Source organism: Capsicum annuum, chromosome 3 (genome assembly GCF_002878395.1).
Source record: "Capsicum annuum cultivar UCD-10X-F1 chromosome 3, UCD10Xv1.1, whole genome shotgun sequence".
NCBI lineage: Eukaryota > Viridiplantae > Streptophyta > Magnoliopsida > Solanales > Solanaceae > Capsicum > Capsicum annuum.
The window spans coordinates 248,697,939-248,724,452 of NC_061113.1; the positions used below are offsets into that span (position 1 = coordinate 248,697,939).

Here is a 26,514-nt window from a genome sequence, read left to right on the forward strand (position 1 = left end):
GTCTAGTATATATTTATGTTTATTAACCTTCTAAAATTAAATTATAAAATATTATTTTTTAAAAAGTCGACTGGCATGTGAGGTTCGTAACCTATAAAGTAATGGTGTGAATTTGGAAGTTTTTAGGCCCATCAGCTTGACAGCCAGTCGTTTGGCCTGTCAAATTCCAAAATTCGTGTGACTAAGCCGACCCGTATTGAAAACTTTATAATAACCTAAGTCGTTTAGTTTGGTCTATACACACGCTTTATGCTTTCAACTATTTGTCCGGATTACCCTATGTACACATTATATCTTGGACTATCGGTTTAGTGCATCATCAATATTGTATGGAAAAATTACATAATATCACTACTTAACTTATCATGGCTATTTAATATCTCAACTCTTTTAAATAATTACATAAATTTCTGATTTTACCTTCTCTCTATTAAAAGTTTGAATATATAAAATTAAGTGATGTACTAAAAAAATGTAATATATCCGTGTAAAAGTAAGTAACTTGTTCAAAAGAGTGATGTGTGAACTAAATCAATAATATATACATACACACACACACACACACACACACACATATATATATATATATATATATATATATATATATATATTTCTTGGCTCATTAATTATTGATATTTATTTCATTTATTTTCTTCTAAATAAATGATTTCAGTTACATATTTATGTGCATGCATTCACTTAATTATAAAATTTGAAAGGATTGCTTTCCCATATAATTACCGAATTTGAAAAGTTTTGAACACTACTATATAAACGAACATACAATAAATAGGACTTAAGGAGACTATTTTGTAGTACGAGCATATTGCTGCTAAATATTTAAATGTATGGGATGGCTTAAGATGGTTGTCGGAATTTATTTTTTTTTGGTGGATATTGGTGGATTGCGGTGGAACAAGGCTAAGAAAATTAATGAAATCAATGAGTAGGCCTGATTGTTAAACAAAACATTCAAAACAAAAGCATTAAATACCAATCATGTGGATATAAATTATTCGACATTTGCTGAATATTATACATATAGCATGGCTTAAGATGGTGGTGGGAGATTTTTTTTCTGTGGTGGCGTCAGATTGGTGAATTGCGGTGGAGTATGGCTAAGAAAATCAATGAGCTCTGATTGTTATTCTAAGTCTTCTCTTCAAACATAGGCTCTTCACTCTTGCATGAATGTAACTAGTGTACGTATCTGCGCAATGCGTGGATAATATTAAAATAATATTTTTAATATCATGTTGAGATGTCTTGTTCGAGCATGTTAAATTTTACCATCTTAAAAAAGAATCAATTATGATATTGTTTCTCGACAAAATATAAAAACAAAATAATTTTTTTCTCTACCCTCAACCACCTCCCACCCCTACCACCATCTCCACCCCACTCCTCAATTTGTCTTTCAAAAAAAGTCTCGTCCCAGCCCCTACCCCTCAATTTGTTTTATAAAAAAATTTCAACCCTACATCTAACCAAATCTTTATGAAAAACAATCATATATATATATATATACGATTTAAAGATATTATTTTTTTTATATTTCTCCTACCCTACTCTCCCACTTGTAATCAAATTTAAATGAGTAAAAAACAATCATTCATAATTTAAAAATATTAGATTTGTTATGATATATATCAATTATAGTGAATGTCTATTAAGATCTATTTGATGAGTATCAGAATTTGATGTATTTGTCTTTTAGTGTGAAACTAGGGGCAAATTTCTCCTATAAATAGAAGGGTTTCCTTCATTGTAAACCATCCCTCAAGAGAAGAAATAAGAATTACTCTATCTATTCTCTCTACTCTTCTTCTTTATTCTTTCTTATTTCATAACACGTTATCAGCACGAGATTCTACCATCTCAAATTTGAAGGCTAAGGCTAAGGTATTATTATTTTTCTTCCCTTTTTTCATATGGCTAACAATCTTACGAAGTGTGAGTTCGTTGCCCTTCAAAGTTCGGGCAAGAACTATATTTCATGGGTATTGGATGCTGAAATCCACCTAGATGCTATGGGTCTTGGAGACGCCATAAAGAATGAAAATACAACATCTAGTCAAAATCGTGCTAAGACTATGATTTTCTTGCGTCATCATCTTGACGAAGTTCTGAAAATTGAGTACCTTACTACTAAGGATCCACTCATATTGTAGAATAGCCTAAAAGAAAGGTTTGACCACTTAAAGATGGTCATCCTCCCGAAAGCACAATATGAGTGGATGCATCTAAGATTTCAAGACTACAAGTCTGTTCATGAATACAATTCTGTCATGTTCAGAATTTCTTCTTAATTGAAACTTTGTGGAGAGACGGTCAATGATAATGATATGATGGAAAAGACGCTCTCCACTTTTCATGTCTCGAATGTGCTCTTACAGCAATAATATCGAGAAAAGGTTTCAAGAAGCATACTGAACTGAGTTCTCATCTTCTCGTGGCTGAACAAAATAATGATTTGTTGATGAAAAATCACAAGAACCGACCAACTGGATCTGCACCATTCCCTGAAGTGAATGATGTGCACGCTCACCATGCTAGGCGTGGAAAAGGTCACGGCCCTGGTAGTGGACATGGTCGTGGTCGTGGTCACAATGACCAAGAAAGAAACCTTGTTCCAGGTGTTAATCATTCATCAAACAAAAAGAGAAAAGATGAGAAACATGAAGCAGTTACTTGTTTTCGATGTGGAGGAAAACGACATTATTCACGTGAATGTCGTGCTCTCAAGCACTGGGTTGATCTTTATTAAGCATCATTAAAGAAGAAAGATAGAAATCCCGAGGTTAACTTTCTCTCTGAAAATAATGTTGACATCACATGCTTAGATGTAGCAGACTTTTACGAGCACCCTGAAGGAAAGATTGATCACTTGATTGGTGATGGTTCCGTAAACATGGAAGAATGAATGATTTTTAATTTAGTTTTATTTTTATTGATAAGAGTTAGTGAATAAAGAATCATTTAAAAGTAGTTGTTTGCATGATTATTAGTTTTTGATTATTATTGATTATATCAATTACATTATTATAATTTATTATTAAATTAAATTGAGTTTTAATTTTTCCATTTTTTTTGTTGAAAGAAAAAAAAATAACAATACTATTGCTTTTTCAGTACTACACGTTTCTGAAAAAAAAAGGGACAAATTATTTGCATGTTAATATTGTTTGCATGTTAAAACGACGGCTACGATAGTACTATTGATCAATATATTATTTGCCTTTTTTTTTTTTATAATGTCCACATACATATTATCATTAATTATCCATATTATATAATACAATAATATTATCATATTCTTTATCAAGTATAACATAGTAATATTATATTGTTTTTGCATATCCATGTCCTGAACAAATATAATATAACAATATTATATTATTGTAAGTTAATATTCCATATTATTAATTATAATAATAATAATATATTACATTCTTTATCAAATATTATATTCAATAGTTTTTAATTTGGACATATTATTTTTTTGTGATTAACAATTTCTTATAAGCTTCACTTTGTACAAATACTTAATATATATTTTATTTGGTTGAAGATATGCATAATTTTCAAAAAAATATTTGTTTGATTGATTCTGGCACTACACATATGATATTCAAAGATAAGAAATATTTCTCTCATCTAAACATGGGCAAGATTAATATTACTACAATTTCTGATAGTGCTAATTTGATTGAAGGCTTTGGAAAAGCCATTATAATCTTGCCCAACAGAACTAAACTCATCATAAATAATGCCATGTTTTCTCCTAAGTCTCGGAGAAACTTGATAAGTTTTAAAGATATCCGTGAAAATGGTTATCATATCAAGACATTTGATGAGATGAATCTTGAATATCTTGGTATCACCAAGAATGTCTCTGGGCAGACATGTGTTGTTGAAAAGTTTCCTGCTTTATCTTCTGGCCTGTATTGGACAAAGATTTGTGCAATTGAGACACATTCTATAGTAAACCGAAAGTTTACTGATTCCAAGACTTTCGTACTTTGGCATGATCATCTGGGACATCCAGGATCAATAATGATGAGATGAATAATAGAAAATTCAAATGGGCATCCATTAAAGAACTTGAAGGTTCTTTCGAATGGTGAATTTTCATGTAATGCTTGTTATCAAGGCAAGCTGATTGTGAGACCATGACAACAAAAGTTGGGATTGAGTTCCCCGCGTTCTTGGAACGCATACATGGGGACATTTGTGGACCAATTCACCCACCAAGTAGGTCGATTGGATACTTCATGGTCCTAATAGATGCTTCTTCTAGATGGTCTCATGTATGCCTTTTGTCATCTCGCAACTTGACATTTGCAAAATTATTGGGACAAATAATACGATTACGGGCTCAATTTCCTGATAATCAAATTAAGTCTATTCGCCTTGATAATATTGTAGAATTTTCATCTCAAGCATTTAATGACTATTACTTATCGATTGGGATAAGAGTGGAACATCCTGTACCCCATGTTCACACTCAAAATGGCCTTGCTGAGTCATTAATTAAATCTCTGCAGTTGATAGCAAGACCATTACTGATGAAAACTAAGTTGCCTACTTCTGTTTGGGGTCATGCAATTTTGCATGCTGCAACATTTGTTCGTATTAGACCGACAAATTATCATAAATTTTCTCCATTGCAATTGATTTTGGATCAAGAGTCTAATATATCTCACTTGAAAACTTTTGGGTGCGGTGTATATGTGCCTATAGCACCACCAAACCGCACCAAGATGGGCCCCCAAAGAAGGTTAGGAATTTATGTTGGGTTTGAATCACCATCTATTATTCGCTATCTTGAACCATTAACGGGAAATATGTTCACTGCTCGATTTGCAGATTATCGGTTTGATGAGATACTTTTCCCAAAATTAGGGGGGAGAAGATAGTGATATCAAAAGAGAAATTTTGTGGAAAAATCCATCACTATCTCATCTTGATCCACATGCTTTTATTTGTGAGCAAGAAGTACAACAGATTATTCATCTGCAGAGAATTGCAAATCAAATGCCGAATGCATTTACAGATTTGAAAAGGATCACTAAATCACATATTCCTACAGAGAATGTCCTAATTCGAATTGATGTCCCTAAAGGATCATCCACTAGTGTCATAGCAAATGAATCTAAAGCACGCTTGAAGCGTGGCAGACCATTAGGTTCTAAGGATCGAAATCTTAGAAAAAAAACAAATGATCAAGATGACACTACGAAAGATCCACATATGAAAGTTCAAGATTTGAGCAATGTTGATATCTCTGAAGGAATCAATAAGCCTGAGACTCAAGAAAATGAGGAACTATCCATAAATTCAAGTGATGTTGAAACTAATTTGAATCGATATGAAATAATAGTGAATTATGTCTTTGCATATAATGTTGCAACGAAAATCATGCAAGACAGTGAGGATCTTGAACCTCGATCTGTCACAGAATGTCGATAAATAAATGACTGGCCAAAATGGCAAGAAACAATTCAATCTGAATTGAATTCACTTGCCAAAAGTGAAGTTTTGGACCTATAACTCAAACACCTGATGGTGTTAAGCCCGTTGGCTATAAATGGGTGTTTTTGCGAAAAAAAATAAGAAAAATAAAATACAAAGCTATAAAGCATGCCTTGTTGCACAGGGATTTTCACAACGTCCTGGTGTCGATTATGATGAGACATATTCAGCAGTTATGGATGCAATAACATTGCGTTATCTTATTAGTTTCACTGTCTATGAGAGACTTAAAATACATTTGATGGATGTGGTAACAAACTATCTATATGGATTACTTGATAATGAGAAATACATGAAAATTTCTGAAGAATTTAAAATGCCGAAACCATATAGTTCAAAGCCTCAGGAAATGCATTCTATTAGATTGCAAAGATCATTGTATGGTTTGAAGCAATCTGGACGCATGTGGTATAACCGTCTTAGTGAATATTTATCTAAAGAAGGTTATACGAATGATGAAATTTGCCCATGTATTTTTATAAAGAAAACAACGTCGGAGTTTGTTATACTTGTTGTCTATGTCGATGACATCAACCTTATTGGAGCACTAATAGAGCTTCAAAAGACAATTGATTACCTAAAGAAAGAATTTGAGATGAAAGATCTCGGAAAGACAAAGTTATGCCTTGGTTTGCAAATTGAGCATTTGACAAACGACATCTTTGTTCATCAATCTGTCTACACAGAAAAGGTGTTGAAACAATTCTATATGGATGGAGCACATCCATTAAGTACTCCGATGGTTGTTCGATCACTTGATGTGAATAAGGATCCATTTCGACCTCAAGAAAAAAAATGAGGAACTCCTTGGTCCTGAAATACCATATCTTAGTGCAATTGGTGCACTAATGTATATTGTAAATACTACAAGGCCTGATATTGTATTTTCAGTAAATTTGCTAGCAAGGTATAGTTCTGCTCCTACTAAGAGACATTGGAATGGTATCAAACACATATTACGGTATCTAAAGGGAACTACCGATATGGGCTTATTTTATTCTAAAGATTACAGTTCCAATCTTATTGGTTATGATGATGCTGGGTACTTATCCGAATCGCATAAAGATCGATCTCAAACAGGCTATGTATTCATATGTGGGGGTACTGCCATATCTTGGAGATCAGCAAAGCAGTCTATCGTAGCCTCTTCATCGAATCACGCTGAGATTATAACTATTTATGAAGCAAGCTGAGAGTGTGTGTGGTTGAGGTCCATAATACATCTCATTCGAGAAAAATGTGGCTTGAAATGTGACAAAGTACCCATGATTTTATATGATGATAATGCAGCATGCATAGCACAACTTAAAGGAGAATTCATAAAAGGAGATAGAACGAAGCACATTTCGCCAAAGCTCTTCTATACACATGAGCTCCAAAAGAATGGTGATATTGACATACAACAGATTCGTTCAAGTGACAATGTGGCTGACTTATTCACCAAGTCTCTTCCAACTACAACTTTCAAGAAGATGGTGCACAAGATCGGAATGCAAAGGTTTAAGGAAATTCTTATTAGGGGAGCTAATACGTGTTGTACTCTTTTTCCCTTACGAGGTTTTGTCCCACTGGATTTTCCTTGTAAGGTTTTTAGTAAGGTAATCTATATGCGTATTGTTAGACATTCAAGGGGGAGTGTTATGATATATGTCAATTATAGTAAATGTCTATCAAGACCTATTTGATGTCTATCAGGATTTGATGTATTTGTCTTTTAGTGTGAAACTAGGGGCAAATTCTCCCTATAAATAGAAGGGTTTCCTTCATTGTAAATTATCCCTCAAGAGAAGAAATAAGAATTACTCTCTCTATTCTCTCTACTCTTCTTCTTTGTTCTTTCTTATTTCATAACAAGATTGTTAATATTTTCCTTCCCCATACTTCTAATCAACTTTATATGAGTAAAGAAAATCATGTAATTATATATAAAAAAAAAACTTTTAGTTTTCATATTTTCTTTATTTTCTTTAATGATCAAGTACATATTTTCATATTTTCTTTAACTACTTCTATCTAGTCTAACTTTAAATTGATTCTTGTGTTATATTACACGCCATGCTAGTTGAGTTTTCTTCTCTTTTTCAAAATATAGAATGTTGAGTTTCTAATCTAAATTACTTATATTTGATATTCGAATATTCATTAATTTCGTTATTTGTTAGGATTATAACTACTTGGTATACACAATTTAAGACTTTACTCGTTATAATTAAAAAAAGATTTTCTCAAAATATGATCTAAAACATATGAATATTGAGACATGAAGAACAAATCAGTCCAATTTATCAATTAATCGAAGCTTAATTATCAAAAATTAAGATATTATAACATAAATATAAATTTACGATATCAAAAAAATAATTGTCAATATCATGAATGATTTTTGTACATATTTATGTAACCTATAAATATGTATTTTCTACTTTTTTATATTAAATTTAAAATAATCTTTTATTTTAATTTTTCAAAATTCAACTTTATTAGATTATAATGAATTAACGACATCAAAATTTATCATTTAATATTGGGATAATCTAAAATCTAAGAGACAATATCTTTTAATTTTGCTTCAAAATAATAATATTCCCCGATAATATGCTATCTTTCTTGTTTTAAGTTATTTATGAGTTTAATTTTATTTTTTGTTTTGAAAATTAAAGAGTAAAAAGAATAAGATAACCAAATTGATTGAATTTTAAGTTTATCTAATAAAAAGTTAATCTGTATTAAAATTTGAATTTAAAAATGAATATGTTATCTAATGGATGGACAAATAAAATTAAATTTGATTGCATTTAGACCTATATATTTTTACGGTACAAACTAAAATTTTATGTTTTTTATTTATTTCTTTATTTCTTTATTTCTTTATTTATTTATTATTCTTCAAGTTTAAAAATCCTGTAAACTAAAAGCTAATGAAAAAAACATAAAAGAGAACAAAAAGGGAAAAGCATATGAAACGTTTAAAATAAGTACAGTTTATTTGTGAGAAAGGGAAAAACGTATAAATATGATGGAGAAAAAAAATATACAAAGCTACATCGAGCTCATATACAATCCATGAAGGCTATCTTCAACACATCATGGATTACATAATAATAGTCTGCATATTGATTTTATTTTCAAAATTAAAGAGTTTAAATAATAAGATAAGCAAATTGATTGAATTTTAAGTTTATCTAATAAAGAGTTAATCTGTATTGAAATTTGAATTTAAAAAATGAATATGTTATATAATGGATCGACAAATAAAATAAAATTTGATGGAATTTAGATTTATATATTTTTACAGTACAAATTAAAATTTTATGTTTTTTTTTTTTTTCATTTATTGTTTTTCAAGTTTAAAAATCTTATAAACTAAAAGCTGATAAAAAAACATAAAAGAGAACAAAAAGGGAAAAGCATATGAAAAGTTTAAAATAAGTACAGCTTATTTGTGAGAAAGGGAAAAAACGTATAAATATGATGGAGAAAAAAAATATACTAAGCTACATCGGTCTCATATACAATCCATTAAGGCTACCTTCAATACATCATAGGTTACATAATAATAGTCTGAATATTGATTTTATTTTCAAAATTAAAGAGTTTAAATAATAAGATAACCAAATTGATTGAATTTTAAGTTTATCTAATAAAGAGTTAATCTGTATTGAAATTTGAATTTAAAAATGAATATGTTATCCAATGGATAGACAAATAAAATTAAATTTGATTGAATTTAGACTTATATATTTTTATGGTATAAACTAAAATTTTATGTTTTTTCTTTTCATTTATTGTTCTTCAAGTTTAAAATTTTTGTAATAAAGAAAAACATGCATTTTAGATATCAATTAAACTTTATCTTTTAATTATAACGTTTTTATATTTTTTTATTTAAAAATGATCTAATAATATGCTACGTGATATTTGGGGCTTTGGACTGTAGGTGACAAAAAAGTTTTAATATGAGGTGTAGGTGACAAAAGTCTTAATAATTGAGTGGAAGTGACAATTACTTAATTATTGATTAAGAACGTTTAGAAAATTTCAAAATAACCCACAAGTTTTTAAATTTATATTTTGATCCAAATGTTAGTTAATATAACGGAAAACGAAAGAAAAAAGGTGTGTTTTCCTCTCTTCTCATCCGTTGTTGTTTTCTCCCTCTTCGCGATTTTTGTTGTTCATTGTTGTTGCTGCTTTATTCATCATCTTCTAATTCATTATCATCATCTTATACTTCATTATGATCTTCATATTCTTCTTGTTGACCATTATTGTTGTTGTTACCACAACTGCTGTTTTTTGACCAATTTCTTAGGTCAAATTTTGTTTCTTACATCACTTTCAACTTTGGTATTTACTTGATAGAAGACTTTGGTAAGTCAAATTACGTTTTTTAGTTAAATTTGTCATCTGAGTAACTGCTAGTGTTGCTGTTTTTTCAACAATAGCTAGCACGCGAACATGAATGCAACATAAGAGCAATCTGTTTAAACAGATCCATTATCTGTGGCACCAGATAAATATTCTGTTGCAACAGAAGACTCATGTGGAATTCATGTTTATGGTTCTAGGTGCCCGTAATATGAATCAAACAGATGGGTATTGACAATTAATCTGTTGCAACAAATTAGTAATATGTTTCAATAGATAATTAATCTGTTGCACCAGATTAGTTATCTGTTTCGAAAGACAAGTAATCTATTGCAACAAAATATATATCTGTTACAACAATGTTCTTCTGTTGCAACAAATAATTATTCTGTTGCAACAGATAAATATTCTATTTTGAACAACACAATATAGCTCCTGTCTCAAACCCAAACCAAACAGATAACCCATATGTTGCTCTCTTTCTATTGATACTGGATTCAAGTTATTGAGAATAAGAAATAGACAGAATGAAAATTAAATAAGAATTAAAACGTCAAAGTGGATCAAACATAAATTTTTTATTAAAAAAAAATAAAAATACACAGGTAAAAGAAAAAAAATAATCTAATTATTATTATTATCATCATCATTATTATTTTTATTGTTAGCCGACTAATCTTCAATCGGCAGCAGCAGCGCTCACCTTCGCCTGCAGATCTCCCGCAGCATACTTACTCTGACGGCAGTCAACTCTCACTGCAGGTCATGAACCTTCTTCTGTAATTTCCTGTAATACCCGTGCCTTTTCCTAGCTAGAAATCATCTCAAGAATTCTAGGACTTACTTTGAAATGTAAATCTATTTTTGTACATCCAGTATTTTTGAGATTTTCACTTTCTATTATGTGGAAAATTGAGTTGTCTTTCCAACGATACTAATTTCGTCCAAATCCGACATCAGCTGAAGGAGTTATGGACGTTTTACTCAGAACTGTCAGAATCACCCAGGTGCGACGGCCCAGTTGGCAAACCGTCAAACTAGTGACGGACCACCACTTGGACCGTCACTTCCAAGGCAGAAGGCCCCATTCTGGTTAAGGCCTGACAGCCAAGTTTACGAACCGTCAACTTAGTGACGGACCACTACTTGGACCGTCAAAGCCATGCCAGTTGAGCCACATTCTGGATAAGGTGTGACGGATGAGTTGACGGACCACCAGATATGTGACGGACCGTCACTCCTACCATCAACCCTTATCCAGTGAAGCCCATTTCTGGTCCATGTCTGACGGGCTAAATGACGGTTCACCAAGATCTTGACGGATCATCAGTCGGACCATCACACGCCACGTTCAGTTTATTTCTAGGTCGTTTTAACAGGGGTATTTTGGTAACTTACCACTCGTCTATATAAACCCAATTACACCTGATTTCAGCCACTTTTCATCATTCTTTCACTACAAACAACTAGGGTTTCTTCCTAAATTAAATCTTCAAGACCAAGACTCAATCTTCTTCAAGAATCAAAGGATTTCAAATTCTTCTAGTTCAAAAACATCAAGAACCTTGAGTCAGTCAGGTATGCGTAGTGTTCATCTATGGACCCCTTTCGTTCATAGAGTTCAAGAACCGTGATTTTAAATGAGAAACTTTGATTTTCATGTTGCTATGTGATGTTGTTCATGTCAATGACCATTGTTTAAACTTCAGAATATTATTTTAAGATGATTTCCATGAAGTATGCATGTTTGTGATTAAAACCCATGAACTTGGGTGGTTCAAGATGATTAACATTTGTTGAGAAAACCTATGCCCAAGGTGTGCATGCAAGGTGTTTGTTAAAATTCCTAGGATGCTAGAAGTCCATATTTACATGATTTTATGATACCTAAATGACAAGTCCATATTAGCTACACACTCAATATGAATTCCATGTTATTTATGTGTTGCTATTGTTGTGGTGTGAAGCATGTGGGATAATGGAACTATAGAACATGTACACGAAATATATCCATGCTTTCCCTACCATGTTTGAGATGTTGAATAGACTCATGAAGTACACTATCCCTTACTTATGATATTATGAATTGTGGACTCAAATTTTGTGATCAAGTCATATCATGTGTGTCAGTTTCCTTCTATCTAGTCCTGGAGGTATTCGTATCCGAAACTATAGCTGTGTGCCTAGAGCCATGTCATGTTGTCACATATCTTCAGTCAAGCCACGTTTCATAGAATTTAGTCAGTCGTGTGACTCAGGAAACCTCAGAAACCTTATGATCTCAGTCAGTTATCAAAATTATTCCGTCAGTCAACGGAAATTCAGTAAACCCAGTTCATGTATAGTCAGTTAAGTCATGTTCAGTCTCTTCAGATGGGAGTAGGATTTAGCACCGAGCGAACCCAAGGATGGGAATTCACCTGCTTCAGATGAAGGTGTGATTCTTAGAAGCAATCCTTGCGTTCCAGAACTATGTAGCCAGCATAGGTTGAGACATCAACACTGCCAGCTTGAGGGTTGATGGGGCGGACATCCGCCGTTCTCTTTTGGGGACGCTGCCAAATTTGAGGGTCACTCACAGCATGTCTTTACCCATGGCACAGTATTGACACCCTTCCAATCAGGGTAGCGATTGGGTCCCAGTTTAGCTATTTTAGCATACATGGGGCATGTCGGTTAAATAACTACCTCCCACAGTTTCAGACTCAGTATCAGTAAAAGAACTCAGACAGTTCTTCAGATATCCGTATACCAGGACTGTTAGATACAGTCAAATCAACAGTCAAATCTCAGTTATAGTACGGAACTCAGACAGTTCCATCAGATTCAGGACTATCAGATACAGTCCCCCATGCTATCAAAACTACATTCTTAGCCATGTATTAGCGTACAGATTTAGCTATCACGTACTCACGATCTCAGTTACTATGTATGTATGTTTGCACTCTTACGTTCATATCAGTCAGTCAGTTAGCATTATTCATGCATGTAAACCCTTTGCATTAGCCTACCTCACTCGTATACTCAGTACTCCAGTTGTACTAACACATTTGCGCTATGGTGCTTTCTTTTCATGTTACACCATAGGTTCAGAGACACGAGTTCTAGACCAGCAGTAGCAATCGCATTCAGCACACAGAGTTGCAGTGAGTCCTCTTTATTTGAGGACGATATTACTTGATTTATTCATTTATTAATTCAGTTAGTTTTCAGTTTACGGAGTTAGTTGGAGACATGTTCCTTCAACTCCTTATTCAGACAGTACTTAGAGGTTTTCAGATTTAGTATTCAGATTCAGTTCAGATTCAGTTGTTTTGGGTATTTGCTACCCACATGGATGTCATATTTTGACAGTTTCTTTATTCAGTTGAACCTTATGACCTATTGTTTATGTTTTCCGTATTTTACAAGTATATTATGCAGTGTATAGGTACAGATATCAGTCATGAGTTAGCTTGTGATCCTTCGGAGTCATAAGCACCGTGTAGCATTCCGCATCAGAAAATTGGGGTGTTACATTTCCGCATGGCATCTCGTAAAATAGCGACATCCCACTTTGGATCAGCCATATCTAGAACACGCATAAATTGACCAAAAAACTTTTAAAAAAAAAAAGTAAAGAAAAGAATCCGGATGTAATACAACATATATTTATACAAATAGCACGAAAAAAACTTATCAAAGACAGGGAAAAATTATCAAGTCCTTGAAGAGAAAGTAGTTAAAGGTGTAACAAGAGCAAGAAATAAATAGAGCCTCTAGAGTGTAGTAGAATGAACGATTGAGTAAGGAAGGACCTATTTATAGATGATTGAACTTGAATGAGTTAGGCAAAAAGGCACAACTGTTCACCTCCATTAATGACATTCTTGATTACTGTGAAAAGTTATGACTTAATTAAATTAAGCAAAATTGTGATAAGTCATGACTTTTCAAATTATTATTATTAATTAGTTCTTTCCAAGAACCGCTTTTATTGAGTTGTGATAGCAGATTCTATATCTGTTGCATCAGATAACTCATCTGTGACAACAGATATATTATCTGTTGCAACAAATAAACAACCTGTTGCATCATATAATTTATCTGTTGCAACATATAATCTATCTTTTTTTAAAAAGAATTATCATCATATCATTAATTCAATTTTTCTTTTTTTATTATATAAATTAATAAAATAAATTTAAAAACAAAAATATTTTCTATGAAAAGAAATGTCGCCTATTTAATATTAACTTCAATTATTCAAATTAAATAATTATTTTTTTACGGTTATAAATTGTATTTTTCATTTTTTACTTATTGTTTTCTGTGAAAAATAATGACTTAATTAAATCAAGCTATTAATTAGTTCTTTCCAACAACCGTTTTTATTGGATTGTGACAACAGATTGCATATCTATTGCATTAGATAACTCATGTACGACAACAAATATATCATTTATTGCAACAAATAAACAACCTGTTGCATCAGATAATCTATCTGTTGCAACATATAATCAATCTTTTTATAAAAAAGTTATAATCATATCATTAATCCAAATTTACTTTTTTTTTTATTATATAAATTAGTAAAACAGATTTAAAAACAAAAATATTTTCTGTGAAAAAAAATATCGCCTATTTAATATTAACGTCAATTATTCAAATTAAATAATCATTTTTTTACGATTATAAATTGTGTTTATTATTTATTTTCTTATTGTTTTATGTGAAAAGTAATGACTTAATTGTAACGCCCCGAAACCTTGTCCTAAGATGTCGATGCTCAAGACTACGAGTAGCTTTAAACTAATCATGTCTGCCTTCTACCAAGTCTGAATCTCATAATAAAGGAATATATACATAAAAGACATACTATATACGGAAAAACTATCTGAATAATAATATTTGAAAAATACTAGTCTCAAAGGTCTGATGAATCAATACTGAAAATCTGAAGTAAACTAGCAATCTGACAAGGCTCTACTACTAATAACTAGAAAAGTTACTGGGACAAACCCCCCGATGACTCGAAATGTCTGAAGAACATTGAAATCGTCTATACTAGAAAGCTGAAAATCTGAATGACTAAGTCCCTAAATTATGAGGACTCACCAACTATCGGATGTAGATGGAGATGCTTGAAATCACTCACGCTGTTGAGACTGAGCACCTGAAGCTACATTATGAAACAATGTAAAACATAGAGGCATATATAAATTAATACTTTGAGGTTGTACTGAGTATATGGGGTGAAATACATATGTAAAACAAAATATCAATCATCATCATCATTTGTAAAACAATGCATACAATTTAGTTAATTTCTTAACATTAGGAAGTCATCCAAAGAGTATAGGAAAAAAGAATATTATTGTACCCGACCCGCTAAACCACACGAACAACGTGCCTCTTTTGTCCAGTTTAACTGAACATTCACAAACACGCCTATACACACTTTGCTGCTGCAGACACACACACACAGAGACAGAAAACATGGCGTCTGTTGGCTCCGGCGAGTTACAATCGGCTAACATATTCATACCGCAGGAGTGGTCCGATGCCGCCGATACAATAGCTTATGACTCCAACACTTCGCCGGCGCCGGTTGCGCTTGTTTGCGGTCCTAAAAATAGCGGCAAAACCACTTTGTCTCGTCTCCTTGTTAACGTTCTTCTTCAGAGGTATCTCTTATGCATTTTATCAAACATGTGGTGGTCAGCTAGTAAAGTTAATACTTTAGCTAACATTACGAGTATAGAAGATAATATAAGTACTTATCATGATTTTCTTTACGAGAGTCAACTTGACTAATTTTCGGCGCTAAATTGAATTAGAATGATTCAATATTTTGGATTTGAAATTTAGACATTCGAAAACGATATGGAAAATATTATAAGTTGCAATTCTCCTTTCATATTAATATGATGAAAAAGCACATCTTAAAATGTTGGTCAAAAGTTCATGCAGTTTAACTCTTGAGAAGCAAAGTGTTACAAGTAAAAGGGAACAGAGAGGGTAGTTTGTATGTTTACTGAATTGACGGACGTGTAAAATGTATTGTATATTGCCCGAATGAATCATTGCTTATCTATTTTGTTTTTGCAAGTTTGAAATTTGAGAATGTGCTTGTTGGAATTGCTCCTTCTTTTGAGTCTGCTTTCTTGTTTCCTTTGTTTTTTCATCAAAAATAATAATAAAAATCAGTATATATAATTTTGAGCTATTGTAAAGTACTCAGATTGGATAATAATTCAAGTATTAGACGTATGTGAGACATACAGGTTGTAAATGGATTTTACGGACTATACATCTCTCATTTAATGCTCCAACCTGAATATTGAAGCTGAGAGTGAACTTACCACTTCAGATATATTTCGAGTAGTGTTGTCTGATCGTTCTGCTTTCTTATTTCATTGTTACCTTAAAATGTTGTTGATGGTTTAAAAAGCTAGTTCATATCAATTTGAAAACATAAGATAGCTCAATGAAAAACAAGTGTATTTAAACAATGCCATTACCTGTAATTTTTGTTTTGGCTCGTTTTCCTTCTTTTTCCATTGTTATTTTGGTCCATTGTTTGGAATATGCTTACTTGCAAATATAAAGATACTTAGTTTAGTTTTACTTTATTAGCATTCATCGTAAATGTTTTTGGGATTTGGTACAATCAATTTCCAAAACCAAGTCCAACTCGCACAATGTCTTGCAAAGAACCAAAACCCCACAATCATTTTATCCAAAACCGGAAACCAAATCCAATTCCCTCTGAAAATCCATTTTATATTCCAGTTAAGTGTTATTAGAGTACAGTAATACACTGGTACTGTGCAGTCCTATTAACAATTTAAAAACCTTCTGTTCCTACCGTTCTTTGTAAAAAAGAAGCTTTGTGTTCCCACTAATTTTCCTCTGCATATAGGTACTTGTGACGACCACAGTTTTTTCATATATTAGATCATCCAAAATATCTATGAAAAAATATTTAAAATTTCGACCTTTTCAATTGCTAACGAAAGAACGAAATTTGGGTGTATACCAATACCTATTACTTGTAAAAAGATGGTGGTTGGAAGAAATAACTCTCATGGTCTAGAATAAAGAAGAGAATCCTTCGGGACATTAAATTCAAGGATTGCACATTATGTTCTAGATTAAGCATGTCTAATTTAGGAATAATCGATAGGGTAACAGAAAAGACAACTAGGGATTCGTTGGGAATTTCAAATCTTTGGAAGATACTTATTTCGGATGGGTCGAACCAATAGGATGAAGCAAATGAGTTCGGCATCATGAATTTTTCACTGCACATTGATTGTCCTTGAGAGGCGCTGTATCCTTGTTGTCTGAATTGAATAATGAGCGACAGCCATTCTTCCATGTATACTGATACTTGTGGATGATAGCATTTTTCTGTTATTACCTTTCCCTGTTCATGAGAGTCTCTGTGTCCTTTTTTCTGAATTGGATAAGTATAACCTGTTGATCATAGTAGGTTTTGAGAACTTTGATTACAGAAGCACAAGTTCAGATAATAAACTATTTGGCTTTTCAGATATAAGAAAGTAGCTTATTTGGATACAGATGTTGGGCAGACAGAGTTTACTCCACCTGGTTTGTTATCCCTTACTACAATTGACAAAATAACTTCAGGTATTATTCCTGAACCGTTAGATGTTTGTGTTTTAGCTTTTCCAGTGATGCTTTTGTTCACTTTCGTCTCTTTTCTTGTCTTTCTGCATCAGATCTGTCAATTCCATGCCTAAAAACTCCCGAGAGGTATAATTACTGAACCCATGTCTTGGAAAAGCAAAGTTCTGTCCCATATATTCACTTTTGTTGTTACCTGGTTAACTAGCAAAAGGCATGCTTAAAATTTGCTACTCTTTTCGCTCTATTCTTGGAAGAATTTAGAACCCTTCTTCTCCCCTTCCACTCTCACCTTCTTTGTACTGGTACAGGAAAATCTAGGAAGAGTGGTAAGATATACTGATTTTTTTAACCATGTCCAATATGATATTAATGGTCTTTTCATGTAAAGAGGGAATATTTAAATGGAGAAACTAGATTCCAATAGCAAACATACTTAGCATTTGAGATCATGTGCATAGGTTTAGTGTTATTGTGAGCTGCTCTGTGCAGCTTACATCTGGTAATAGGTTTCTTGTTTAGCAGAGAATACTGGCACTTGAATAGTTAAGAGTGTCTGTCCTCATTCACATTGGATATTGTCTAGGTCTGGCTTGAAGAGAGAGATATCTTATTAGTAAGTTGCATTAAACTGGAAAAGCTACTTCCTTTTGCCTTTGGGGATTCTGTAAGCTAAGTTGTGCGTAAGCTGTGTAGTTGAAATACATGGCACTTGAATGAAAGAAATTTCATCCTGTTAGCAAGGCCGAAATTTGCTTGTTGTTGATTTCGACTCCAAAAATTTTGTTTCAGATGCTTCTTTTTTGGTGACATTTCCTCAAAAAGGGATCCCAAGACATATTTGGCTTGCATTTTTGCCTTGTATGATCACTACCAGAAAACATACCTGTTGAGCATAGGCGGAAGTCCTGGAAATGCTGCGGTGCCCCTCGTTATTAACACAACTGGCTGGGTGAAAGGCAAACTTTACTTGCTTTCAAATTTATTTAGGCTAGTGTGGTCCCTTTTTTTCATTTATCGGGTCACAATTTTTATGGTCAATCCGACTTTGCTTACGTCTTATAGGTATTGGCTATGACATTCTTGTGGATATTATCAAATACATCTCTCCTACCCATGTTGTTAAGATTTGCATATCAGCCGTGAGCAAGAATCTTCCGGCTGGTGCATTTTGGTTGGATGATGATAATGGTGCTGTTGCTACTCTAATTGAGGTCAACTCTGCTCGTCAGGACTCTTTTAACAGATCGTATGAGTTTATCTTTTCTCTCTTCTTAATTCTTACATCAGAAAATTTAAGTCATCTTTCTTGTAAATTGAAAATAATTCTCTTAGACAGATGTTTTCCCTGTACATTATTACCTCTTTATCTTAGCCCTTAAAATGACGGAGAGAGAGAGAGACATAGAGACAGAGAGAAGGGAGAGAAAAGAAAAACACTAACAGATTACACACCACATGTCAGTTCATATTCCTTCAACAAATTTCAGAATTTATCCTTAATTGGCGGAGTTGTCTGTGCTCCTTCAACAATTCATATCTTCCTTGTTTCTTAGTCCTCTGATGTGTTTTCCAGGGTTCTTGTACAGAAGGATGCACGTCTTCTGCGTGATCTACGTGTTATGGCCTATTTCAGACAATGCTTTCCAAGTGATATGAAGATCACAACAATCAAGGAACTCTCTCGAGCATTAGCTGCCCATCCTCCATACGAGATTCTTATATCAAGTATCAAAATTAAACATCTTCATTGTGAGGTAGGTTCAGCAATGGTGAATGATCTGCTCTAGATAATGCGTTGTTACTTTGATAGCGGCCAAGAACATTTCCATCCATATCTGCTGGATCTTCTGGCCTAGGGCGCTTTCCATTCTCCCTTCCTCCTTTTCTTATATATTCATTAAGTTAACCATTATTCCAGTCTCATTCAAACAAGTACGTCTAGATATTTCTGTCATGTTTTGATTAGTACTCTATCTGTATACCAGGTTCCAAAGAGTGAGGTTTTCTACAGCTTGAATGCAACTATTGTTGGCTTGGCAGTTGATTCTGAAGATTCTGAAAATTTTCCTGACTGCATGGGCTTGGGTAAGTTATTGCAACAAGATTCCCACATTTGTGAGCGAAAATTGCCTGCTTGTTGACCTCGGAACTGCCAGTTTGCTTCTTTTGAATGGACAATTAGTTTCTTTCTTTGTCTAGGAGGTCTTCAGTATTTTTCAAACGGTGACAATGTTCATATATGTGGAATTTTAAATGTTTAGCTATAGATAGGGTAGTGAAGAACCATGAGAGCGAGAAACATGAACATGTTGTGGCTGACCTAGTTTTAAAATGAATACAGTTAGTAAAATGTGTTATGCCCTATTTCATCACTTAATATTGATCTTGCTTGCTGGATCCATTTCTGCAACATTAAACATGGTAACTTTTATGTGATGATGCAGAAGTTTGTGTTATTATTACTGATTGCCCGCAGCGAACTATGTTTGACACTCCTAGCTCTGCTTCCTATTTAGCTAGAGGATTTTTGCAATGCACAACCATAGAACTAGATCTAGACATGTCTCGTTACTGTGAATGACAATGTTTATGTTTCTAATAAGATTAAACTTGATGTTGTTATTGGATGCCGATTCTTCTCATTGTTTCCTTTCTGTCCCTGCTTAAAATGATTCAGGAATAGTGCGTGCCATTGACACTTTCAAGCGTGTACTCTATGTAATTACCCCTGTTCCAAAAAGCAGTTTGCAGAAGGTGGATCTTCTATTGCAGGGCTTTATCGAGATTCCGACTTGTTTGTTGCAAGTAATTGTCAATCTATTCCCCTGTTCCTTGTCTGCTCCTTTTCTTTGCTTTGCTTATGTTTCTTGTTTATTTGTATGACTTATGCTGAGTAAGAAGAATTAGAACACAAGACATATAAGGTGTAAAGGACACGTTTTAGATCAAACGGTATTAAGGAAATAATAGAAAACATGGAAATGTGACATTGCATGCTGTCTTATTCGCTGGCGTGATTTACTGGAAAATTATGAAGTTTCACATCCTGCATCCTTTTGTTTGCAGTATATTATAACTAGCCTCTGTATTTAGAAGGTTGAAAGATAGCTTGTTTATATACAATTGCCAAGAAAGCTAGTTTTTTCCTGGTATGATGCTAGCCCCATCGTTTTCCAATTAAGAAATGATGACCATGACATATTTTTTCCTCTAATATTTTATAATAGTTAGAGGGGAGGGAGAATTACATCATGGAATTCAATCCTTCATCACAGGTGACGGATGATGGGCTCACACCGTGTGAGATGCCCACAAATCCCTAGGATGGCTTGCCTAGCTTGAAACTTGAACTTACCAGAATGCAAAAAAAAAAAAAAAAGAAAAAGAAAAGGAGAATAAGAACATTTTCAGGAAGTACTAGAATTGTGTGTAGTTTGCATGGTAGGCACATCTGTTGATGAAACTGTATTACACATACATGATCTGTTCTTTTTGCTTAGGGCTAATGATGTTGAATAAAGCATTTTAAAATGAAGAGGACAACTTCTGGGGAATTGAGTTACTGAGGATAACTGCTTGTTCATTTTTACTTCTCAAATTTTGTTGACTTTCTTTTCAACTGTAAGTCTTTCAACTTGTGCATGATATGAGAAAGAATGAGAATTGTGATTGTTTGATAAATTTTCTGAATACTTCATCCAATTCTTAGGTACAAGGTTGCACCTCACCTTACATGTCTGCCGATGTATTGCCTTCAGCTTAGGCAATAACTGGGGCGTGCCTATCTGGATAACTCACTCTATCTTGTACAGCTTAGTAGCAGTCATTCAAGAAGGTTGTTTATGCTAAGTTATATCTACTTCTTTGACAATCACCTTATTTAAAAGGTAGATTTAAGGAACTTATGAACTTGCTTTGTAAAACGTAATTAAGTTCAGTATGACCAATGTGTCTTTGTTGGGTAGAAAACTTTCTTCTTGTTATGTACAATTTAATCTGTCGGAATCATCTTGTTATTTTGAAATTTCTGGTCATCCTAGGTTTGGTTGCTTTACCATTTATGATGGTTTGACTCACAATCACTATACTTGATTTGTATCCTCGCCTATGGCATTCTCCGATGAAAACCTTGGGGAGTTGGAGAAGCTTGTCTAAAGTTTGATTTTGGCTTAGAAGCGAAGATTGGAACTATAGCAATAGCAGCTCTTATCAAGGCGTTAGCATGAATCTAATGTTTTGAACGAGTATTTCATCCCCTCATATAAAAGAGAGTAAATGAAACGAAAAAAAAAAAGAAAAAATGATTCTAGTAAATTGAGGTTAGGAACCAAATAGATGTCTCTGAGTGGAAAGATAAGTAATGCATGAGAGAATTAGGACCATTTTTATGCTCATTCTCACCTTCTACTGTGCTCGTTTTATTAACGTCTAAATTACATTATCTTCTAAACGAGCATGTATACAACTGCTGTCAGTGAAATTCCTGTCATAGCATCTGTTGAAACAAGTCTGAAATAGATGGTTTAAGGTAGGTACTATATTACAAATGTATAAACATCTAGATGCATTTACATTTAACAAAAACTATTTCTTCGTTTCTCATAGTAATACTCCTGTGAGTCCATAATGCCTTTTGCTGGATTATTTCAAAGTTACCTGGTTCCAAGCCAATTTCACCTGCAAAAAAGCAGTATTGATCACTGCCTGTAGATCGATCCAACACTGGAAGAAGCTCTCTCCTTCTTCCAATCAAGCAGCAGAAAGTTTCAGGGCTAGTTAGATGCTTTGACAATCTAAATTCTTGCTAAAATAATTTCTAGTGCTAGATTTGTTCAAACTAATACCTATTCGTTACATATCCATGATGGGTTCAGTGAATATACTAGCATGAAATAGAATATTACCTGAAGGACCTCAAGGCTCTGGGTAATGAGAAGTAAAGCTCCGAGTAAATGCCAAAGCTGAACCCTTCAGGGCTCCTTCCAAGACTGTACATCCTAAATGTGGAAGAAGAACAGCAGAGGGGGAATGATGAATGGGTACACGTATGTTCTCAAATTCAATGACCTATGAAATATTCAAGTTAGTTGTTGCATCATCTTGGTAACCAGGCCCTTAAGAGCGCAATCACAAAAAACAGTCAGCAATCTTCTGCAGACTTCTAGGAGCATTAAGCTTCCGGTGATGAGGGAACTGACAATTGACATGAAGCATACAAAGCAAAAAGTTGATTTCTGAAAACGCGATCAAGAAATTTATAATTGGAGCCAACTTTTAGTTAAAGGAGAATATGAAGGATTCTGTAGCTCTTGAACACTCATCTATAAAAATTTTACACCACGAATAACACTATATAACTTTCTAATTCTTCTCAGTTCACAGCTGTAAGACAAATTGTAGTACCTCTGGATTTCAACTAAGAATAGAAATCACTACGGAAGAATCACCTCTTTTGGATAAGAGTCATGCATGTGCAACCCCTGTTGCTGTATCAGCGTTTCTAAGCTCCCGCAGATGTTGAGCAATCTCAGTCAAGAGTTTTGTCCCTTCTCCACCCCTCTGTAATGTCATGGCGGCGTGTTTCAAGAAGCCACTTTCTGCTTCAACAGCTCTCAATCTCTCTCTAAGTAGAGACACTTCTCTTGTAAGTGTAGCCTTATTGTCATTTCCTAAAAACATCACATGACATTTAGTATCTGTAGTCTTGCTTTCATCAAGAATGAAAAGAAAAAGAAGGCTGGTAAATAGGGTAGCAAAGACTCATATGTACCTTTCTCTTGAATCACATTTGATTCTGGCACATGAGATTCAACATCAGGAGGCATTTTTATCTTCTTTTCAAGGTTTGCTAACAAACCCTGCAGATGAGATTTCTCTTTCTCAAAATCAAGGTTTGATTCATCGGCATTTCCCTCTCTGTATTCCCCGGGATGTTCAATATGGAACTTGCTTACTCCATTCTGATCTACTTCACGAGGGCTGCCACAGTCAGATCTTTCATCATAGGATGATGCAGACTGAGATCTCAACTCTTGATAATCATCATCTGCATCAACTTCACAGACCTCACTACCGACTTTTTTGATAATTCCGTATCTCTCCCTGTAGGTATCGAGTTCAGCCTCCAAGACCTTTATCTCTTCCTCTCTCTTCATAACCAAGTCTTTCATGACTTGCAAGGCCTCTTGGTCATATTCTGCCTGCTCTTCCATCATTCTCTGATACTGCAGGGCTTCCATTTGTACAGCAGCCTTCTCTGCTTGCAAACGTGTGATCATGGCCATGGCATTGTTTGCTGCAACAGCAGAGGCACTTCTTTCTTCATCCAATTCCATGTATAATTCCATGAGAGACTTTCTGTCCAGACGAACCTGTCTCTTCAAGCTATGCAAGATGTCATCATCCGCTTCGTTTACTACACTTGTGTCATTAGCATCTGAGAAGAATTCACTCTTATCACCACCCAATTTTCTGGGCTTATAAGGCCACTTAGGACTGGCTTGAGCAGAGTCTGTCAATGGAATCCCAAAGAACTTGTTTCTTGCAGAACTTGGGGTTTTGCAAGATTCATCATGTATGTCCTCGGGATCTGGTAGCAGCGGGACAGTAGCAGCTTTAATATCCTCTGTACCTGCTACACATTGGACATATTAGTTCTCTCAACTCCTCACCTCAGTTTCAACCTCTCCCCGGAATGACTAAATCAACCAGCTAGTGGAAAATTGATTTGTGCAAATAACGTAGGTATATAAACTTCAGGTGTTAGACAATGTAGCTTGGAAAAAGAAAGAGAGTTAAAAGTAGAATAGACTATGCAAGAGGTGAATTTTGAGCCACTTCCTCTGCTTGCATTATTCTTTCTTTCTTAAAGCGAGTACCATGCACCAAAAGACCACGGACTGGACAACATAATGAAAGAAATCAAAGACAGATAAAGGGCAAAAATTATAAACCCCACCCCACCCCCCGGTATAATAACTGTCCCCTTCAACAATGAGAGTCTTGTATGTGGGCTATCAGAGAATGAGGTTGTTAGTCATCTTGATTATTGCAAGGATTTAAGTTATATACACCGACAGTTGTCAATGTAGCAGAGTTAGGATGAAAGAGCTTCTTTCTTTGTTCTTTCTCTTTTCACCTCAATACAGATAGTGAAGAAAACATGAAGCCAAAGAAACAGTCAAGACAAATAGGTACCTGCATTCTGGTGACCCTCATCATCTGGAAGAACCGATTCATTATCTGAGGTAAACTTGAGCTTTGTGTACTGGATATGAGGCATCTCCATACTGCTTGATCCCTCATTTTTCCACGTTAAGGGAGAGCGAGGAGATGAGGCAGGAGCTTGAGAAAAACGATTTCCATTTATGGATAGGTTCCTGGCATATTTAGTGCTCAACTTCAGACGCTCCCCACAACAAGAACAGTTCTGAACGACATCAATTCCAGCTTTGATCACCTCTTCTTCATTCTTCAGTGATTTTATCAACATTCTCTGTTCATCATCCATAAAACAATCAATGTCCTTGTGCAAAATCCCAACTAATGACTTGTACTTATCACAATCAGAATCTTTCTCTGTTGCAAAAGAGAGAAGACAGCCTTCACACATGTTCCTTATATCAGAAAGCTTCTTGTGGACATGACAATATGCGAGGGAGGAGATGTCCTTCTTGTGACCCTCACAAATGGAATCATTGTAATAGAAACTGGAGTTCCTCTGAACAAAAATATGATCGATCCTGGTGCAGAGCAAGCAGGGGACTTTCATTTCAAAGAACTTGGCAAATTCATTGGTGAAAAGTGCAAGAAAGCCATCAATGAAAAGAATAATGATCATCACCCATTCAAGAACCGCATATACAATGAAAAACCCAACTGTCCCTAACTTTTGTTCAACCAAATGCTTGAAAGATCGCGAAGCCATTCTTTTTACCTTAATTTTTTTTGTCTAATTACAAACACCCCTAACGAAATTCAAGACAAAGATTGATGATCCAAAAACAAGAAATGAAATGAGATAGATCATGATCTTGGTGGCTAAAGTAAAGCCAAGATCATGATCGTACTCTTAGTTTTTGTCTAGTATCTGTGAAAAAAAGGAAGAACGAAGATTTTCCCTAATGCAAAACTTCAAAAAAATTCTTTCTTGTTTAACTAATTAATAGGAAAGTGGTTGGCGGATCAATTAACTAAATTAACGGTGGTGCCTTCGAAGCATGCACGACAGAGAAAAAAATAATATGATTTGATGTAAATAATAATTGCAAATACTATTTTGGAGTGTCCTTACACATATTCAATAATAAAAGACAAGAGGGAATTGCTCGGACGGTAAACACTTCTCACTTTCAATTCGAAGGTTGTGTGTTCGAGCCACCAAAGATTCAAAAATAGGTGGGAGCTCCCAAGAAGGGTTAAAAAATAAAGTTAATTTGGGAATAATTAAATGATACAAACAATAGTGAAAATGACTTTTTGTGATAAACCTAAAATTAATTGAAGTATATATAATTTAAGTAAAATAGAAAAGATTATACCACCACTAAAATTTATTCTTAACTAATTTTAGTAGAAAATGTCTCAAAATTGTTTGCAGATTGTGTCAACATGATTTTTTGATTTCTTTGCTTGTGAATGTTAAATTTATCTATGATTATCAATTATTTCATCACTTAAATATTTACCTATTATGTTAAACTTGTACTATTACTTTATATTTGACATTAATATGATTTTAAAATTATTTGAAATAAACATATCTCCCACATATGGAACAAAAGAAATACTTTAGTCAAATTGAACATTGAACATATGTTGTGACTTGTTGACTATCACAAAAACTAAAATCAAAATTTATAAATGTATAAGAAACCAAAAATACTACATCTTAACTTTTGGTACTCTTGATATGCCGAAGGTTATTTACGTCCTAATGTTTGACTCCAAATTCCAAACAATCTACTTCATATTTCC

General features: G+C 33.9%; 2 protein-coding genes across 7 annotated transcripts; one reads left to right on the forward strand and one right to left on the reverse strand.

Moving 5' to 3' along the window:
- The first annotated feature begins 15,135 nt into the window (after window positions 1-15,135).
- On the forward strand, window positions 15,136-21,562 carry LOC107862464 (polynucleotide 5'-hydroxyl-kinase NOL9). 2 transcript variants are annotated; one of them, XR_007053842.1, is made up of 10 exons: window positions 15,181-15,569; window positions 17,441-17,538; window positions 17,631-17,664; window positions 18,328-18,494; window positions 18,601-18,784; window positions 19,112-19,292; window positions 19,524-19,623; window positions 20,216-20,343; window positions 21,039-21,159; window positions 21,248-21,478. XR_007053842.1 is itself a non-coding variant. In XM_047409752.1 (9 exons), exons 1-9 carry the CDS (start codon window positions 15,382-15,384, stop codon window positions 21,299-21,301), a joined length of 1,134 nt encoding a protein of 377 aa, XP_047265708.1. In that variant the 5' UTR covers window positions 15,136-15,381; the 3' UTR covers window positions 21,302-21,562. The 2 variants fall into 2 exon arrangements, 1 of the variants encoding a protein (XP_047265708.1); XM_047409752.1 differs by lacking the exon at window positions 21,039-21,159 and having other exon boundaries at window positions 15,136-15,569; window positions 21,248-21,562.
- Window positions 21,563-21,903: 341 nt separating this feature from the next.
- Window positions 21,904-25,676, reverse strand: LOC107862463 (probable myosin-binding protein 5). Of its 5 annotated transcripts, none has more exons than XM_016708056.2 (5): window positions 24,736-25,676; window positions 23,309-24,172; window positions 22,986-23,207; window positions 22,443-22,535; window positions 21,904-22,215 (listed from the first exon to the last, which is right to left on the reverse strand). In XM_016708056.2, exons 1-3 carry the CDS (start codon window positions 25,463-25,465, stop codon window positions 23,002-23,004), a joined length of 1,800 nt encoding a protein of 599 aa, XP_016563542.1. In that variant the 5' UTR covers window positions 25,466-25,676; the 3' UTR covers window positions 21,904-22,215; window positions 22,443-22,535; window positions 22,986-23,001. The 5 variants fall into 5 exon arrangements, with proteins under 5 accessions (XP_016563542.1, XP_016563541.1, XP_016563540.1 ...); XM_016708055.2 differs by having other exon boundaries at window positions 22,443-22,605; XM_016708054.2 differs by having other exon boundaries at window positions 22,443-22,731.
- Window positions 25,677-26,514: the final 838 nt, after the last annotated feature.

What these genes read in the sequence shown, in the direction of transcription:
- LOC107862464 (XM_047409752.1), top strand. Translation starts at nt 15,382, where the DNA reads ATGGCGTCTGTTGGCTCCGGCGAGTTACAATCGGCTAACATATTCATA. An exon ending in AATTGACAAAATAACTTCAG is followed by an intron (nt 17,539 to 17,630) that starts GTATTATTCCTG and finishes TTTCTGCATCAG; the next exon opens with ATCTGTCAATTCCATGCCTA. An exon ending in TGCCTAAAAACTCCCGAGAG is followed by an intron (nt 17,665 to 18,327) that starts GTATAATTACTG and finishes ATTTTGTTTCAG; the next exon opens with ATGCTTCTTTTTTGGTGACA.
- LOC107862463 (XM_016708056.2), bottom strand. Translation starts at nt 25,465, where the DNA reads ATGGCTTCGCGATCTTTCAAGCATTTGGTTGAACAAAAGTTAGGGACA. An exon ending in TGAGGGTCACCAGAATGCAG is followed by an intron (nt 24,173 to 24,735) that starts GTACCTATTTGT and finishes TCCAATGTGTAG; the next exon opens with CAGGTACAGAGGATATTAAA. An exon ending in AAATGTGATTCAAGAGAAAG is followed by an intron (nt 23,208 to 23,308) that starts GTACATATGAGT and finishes TGATGTTTTTAG; the next exon opens with GAAATGACAATAAGGCTACA.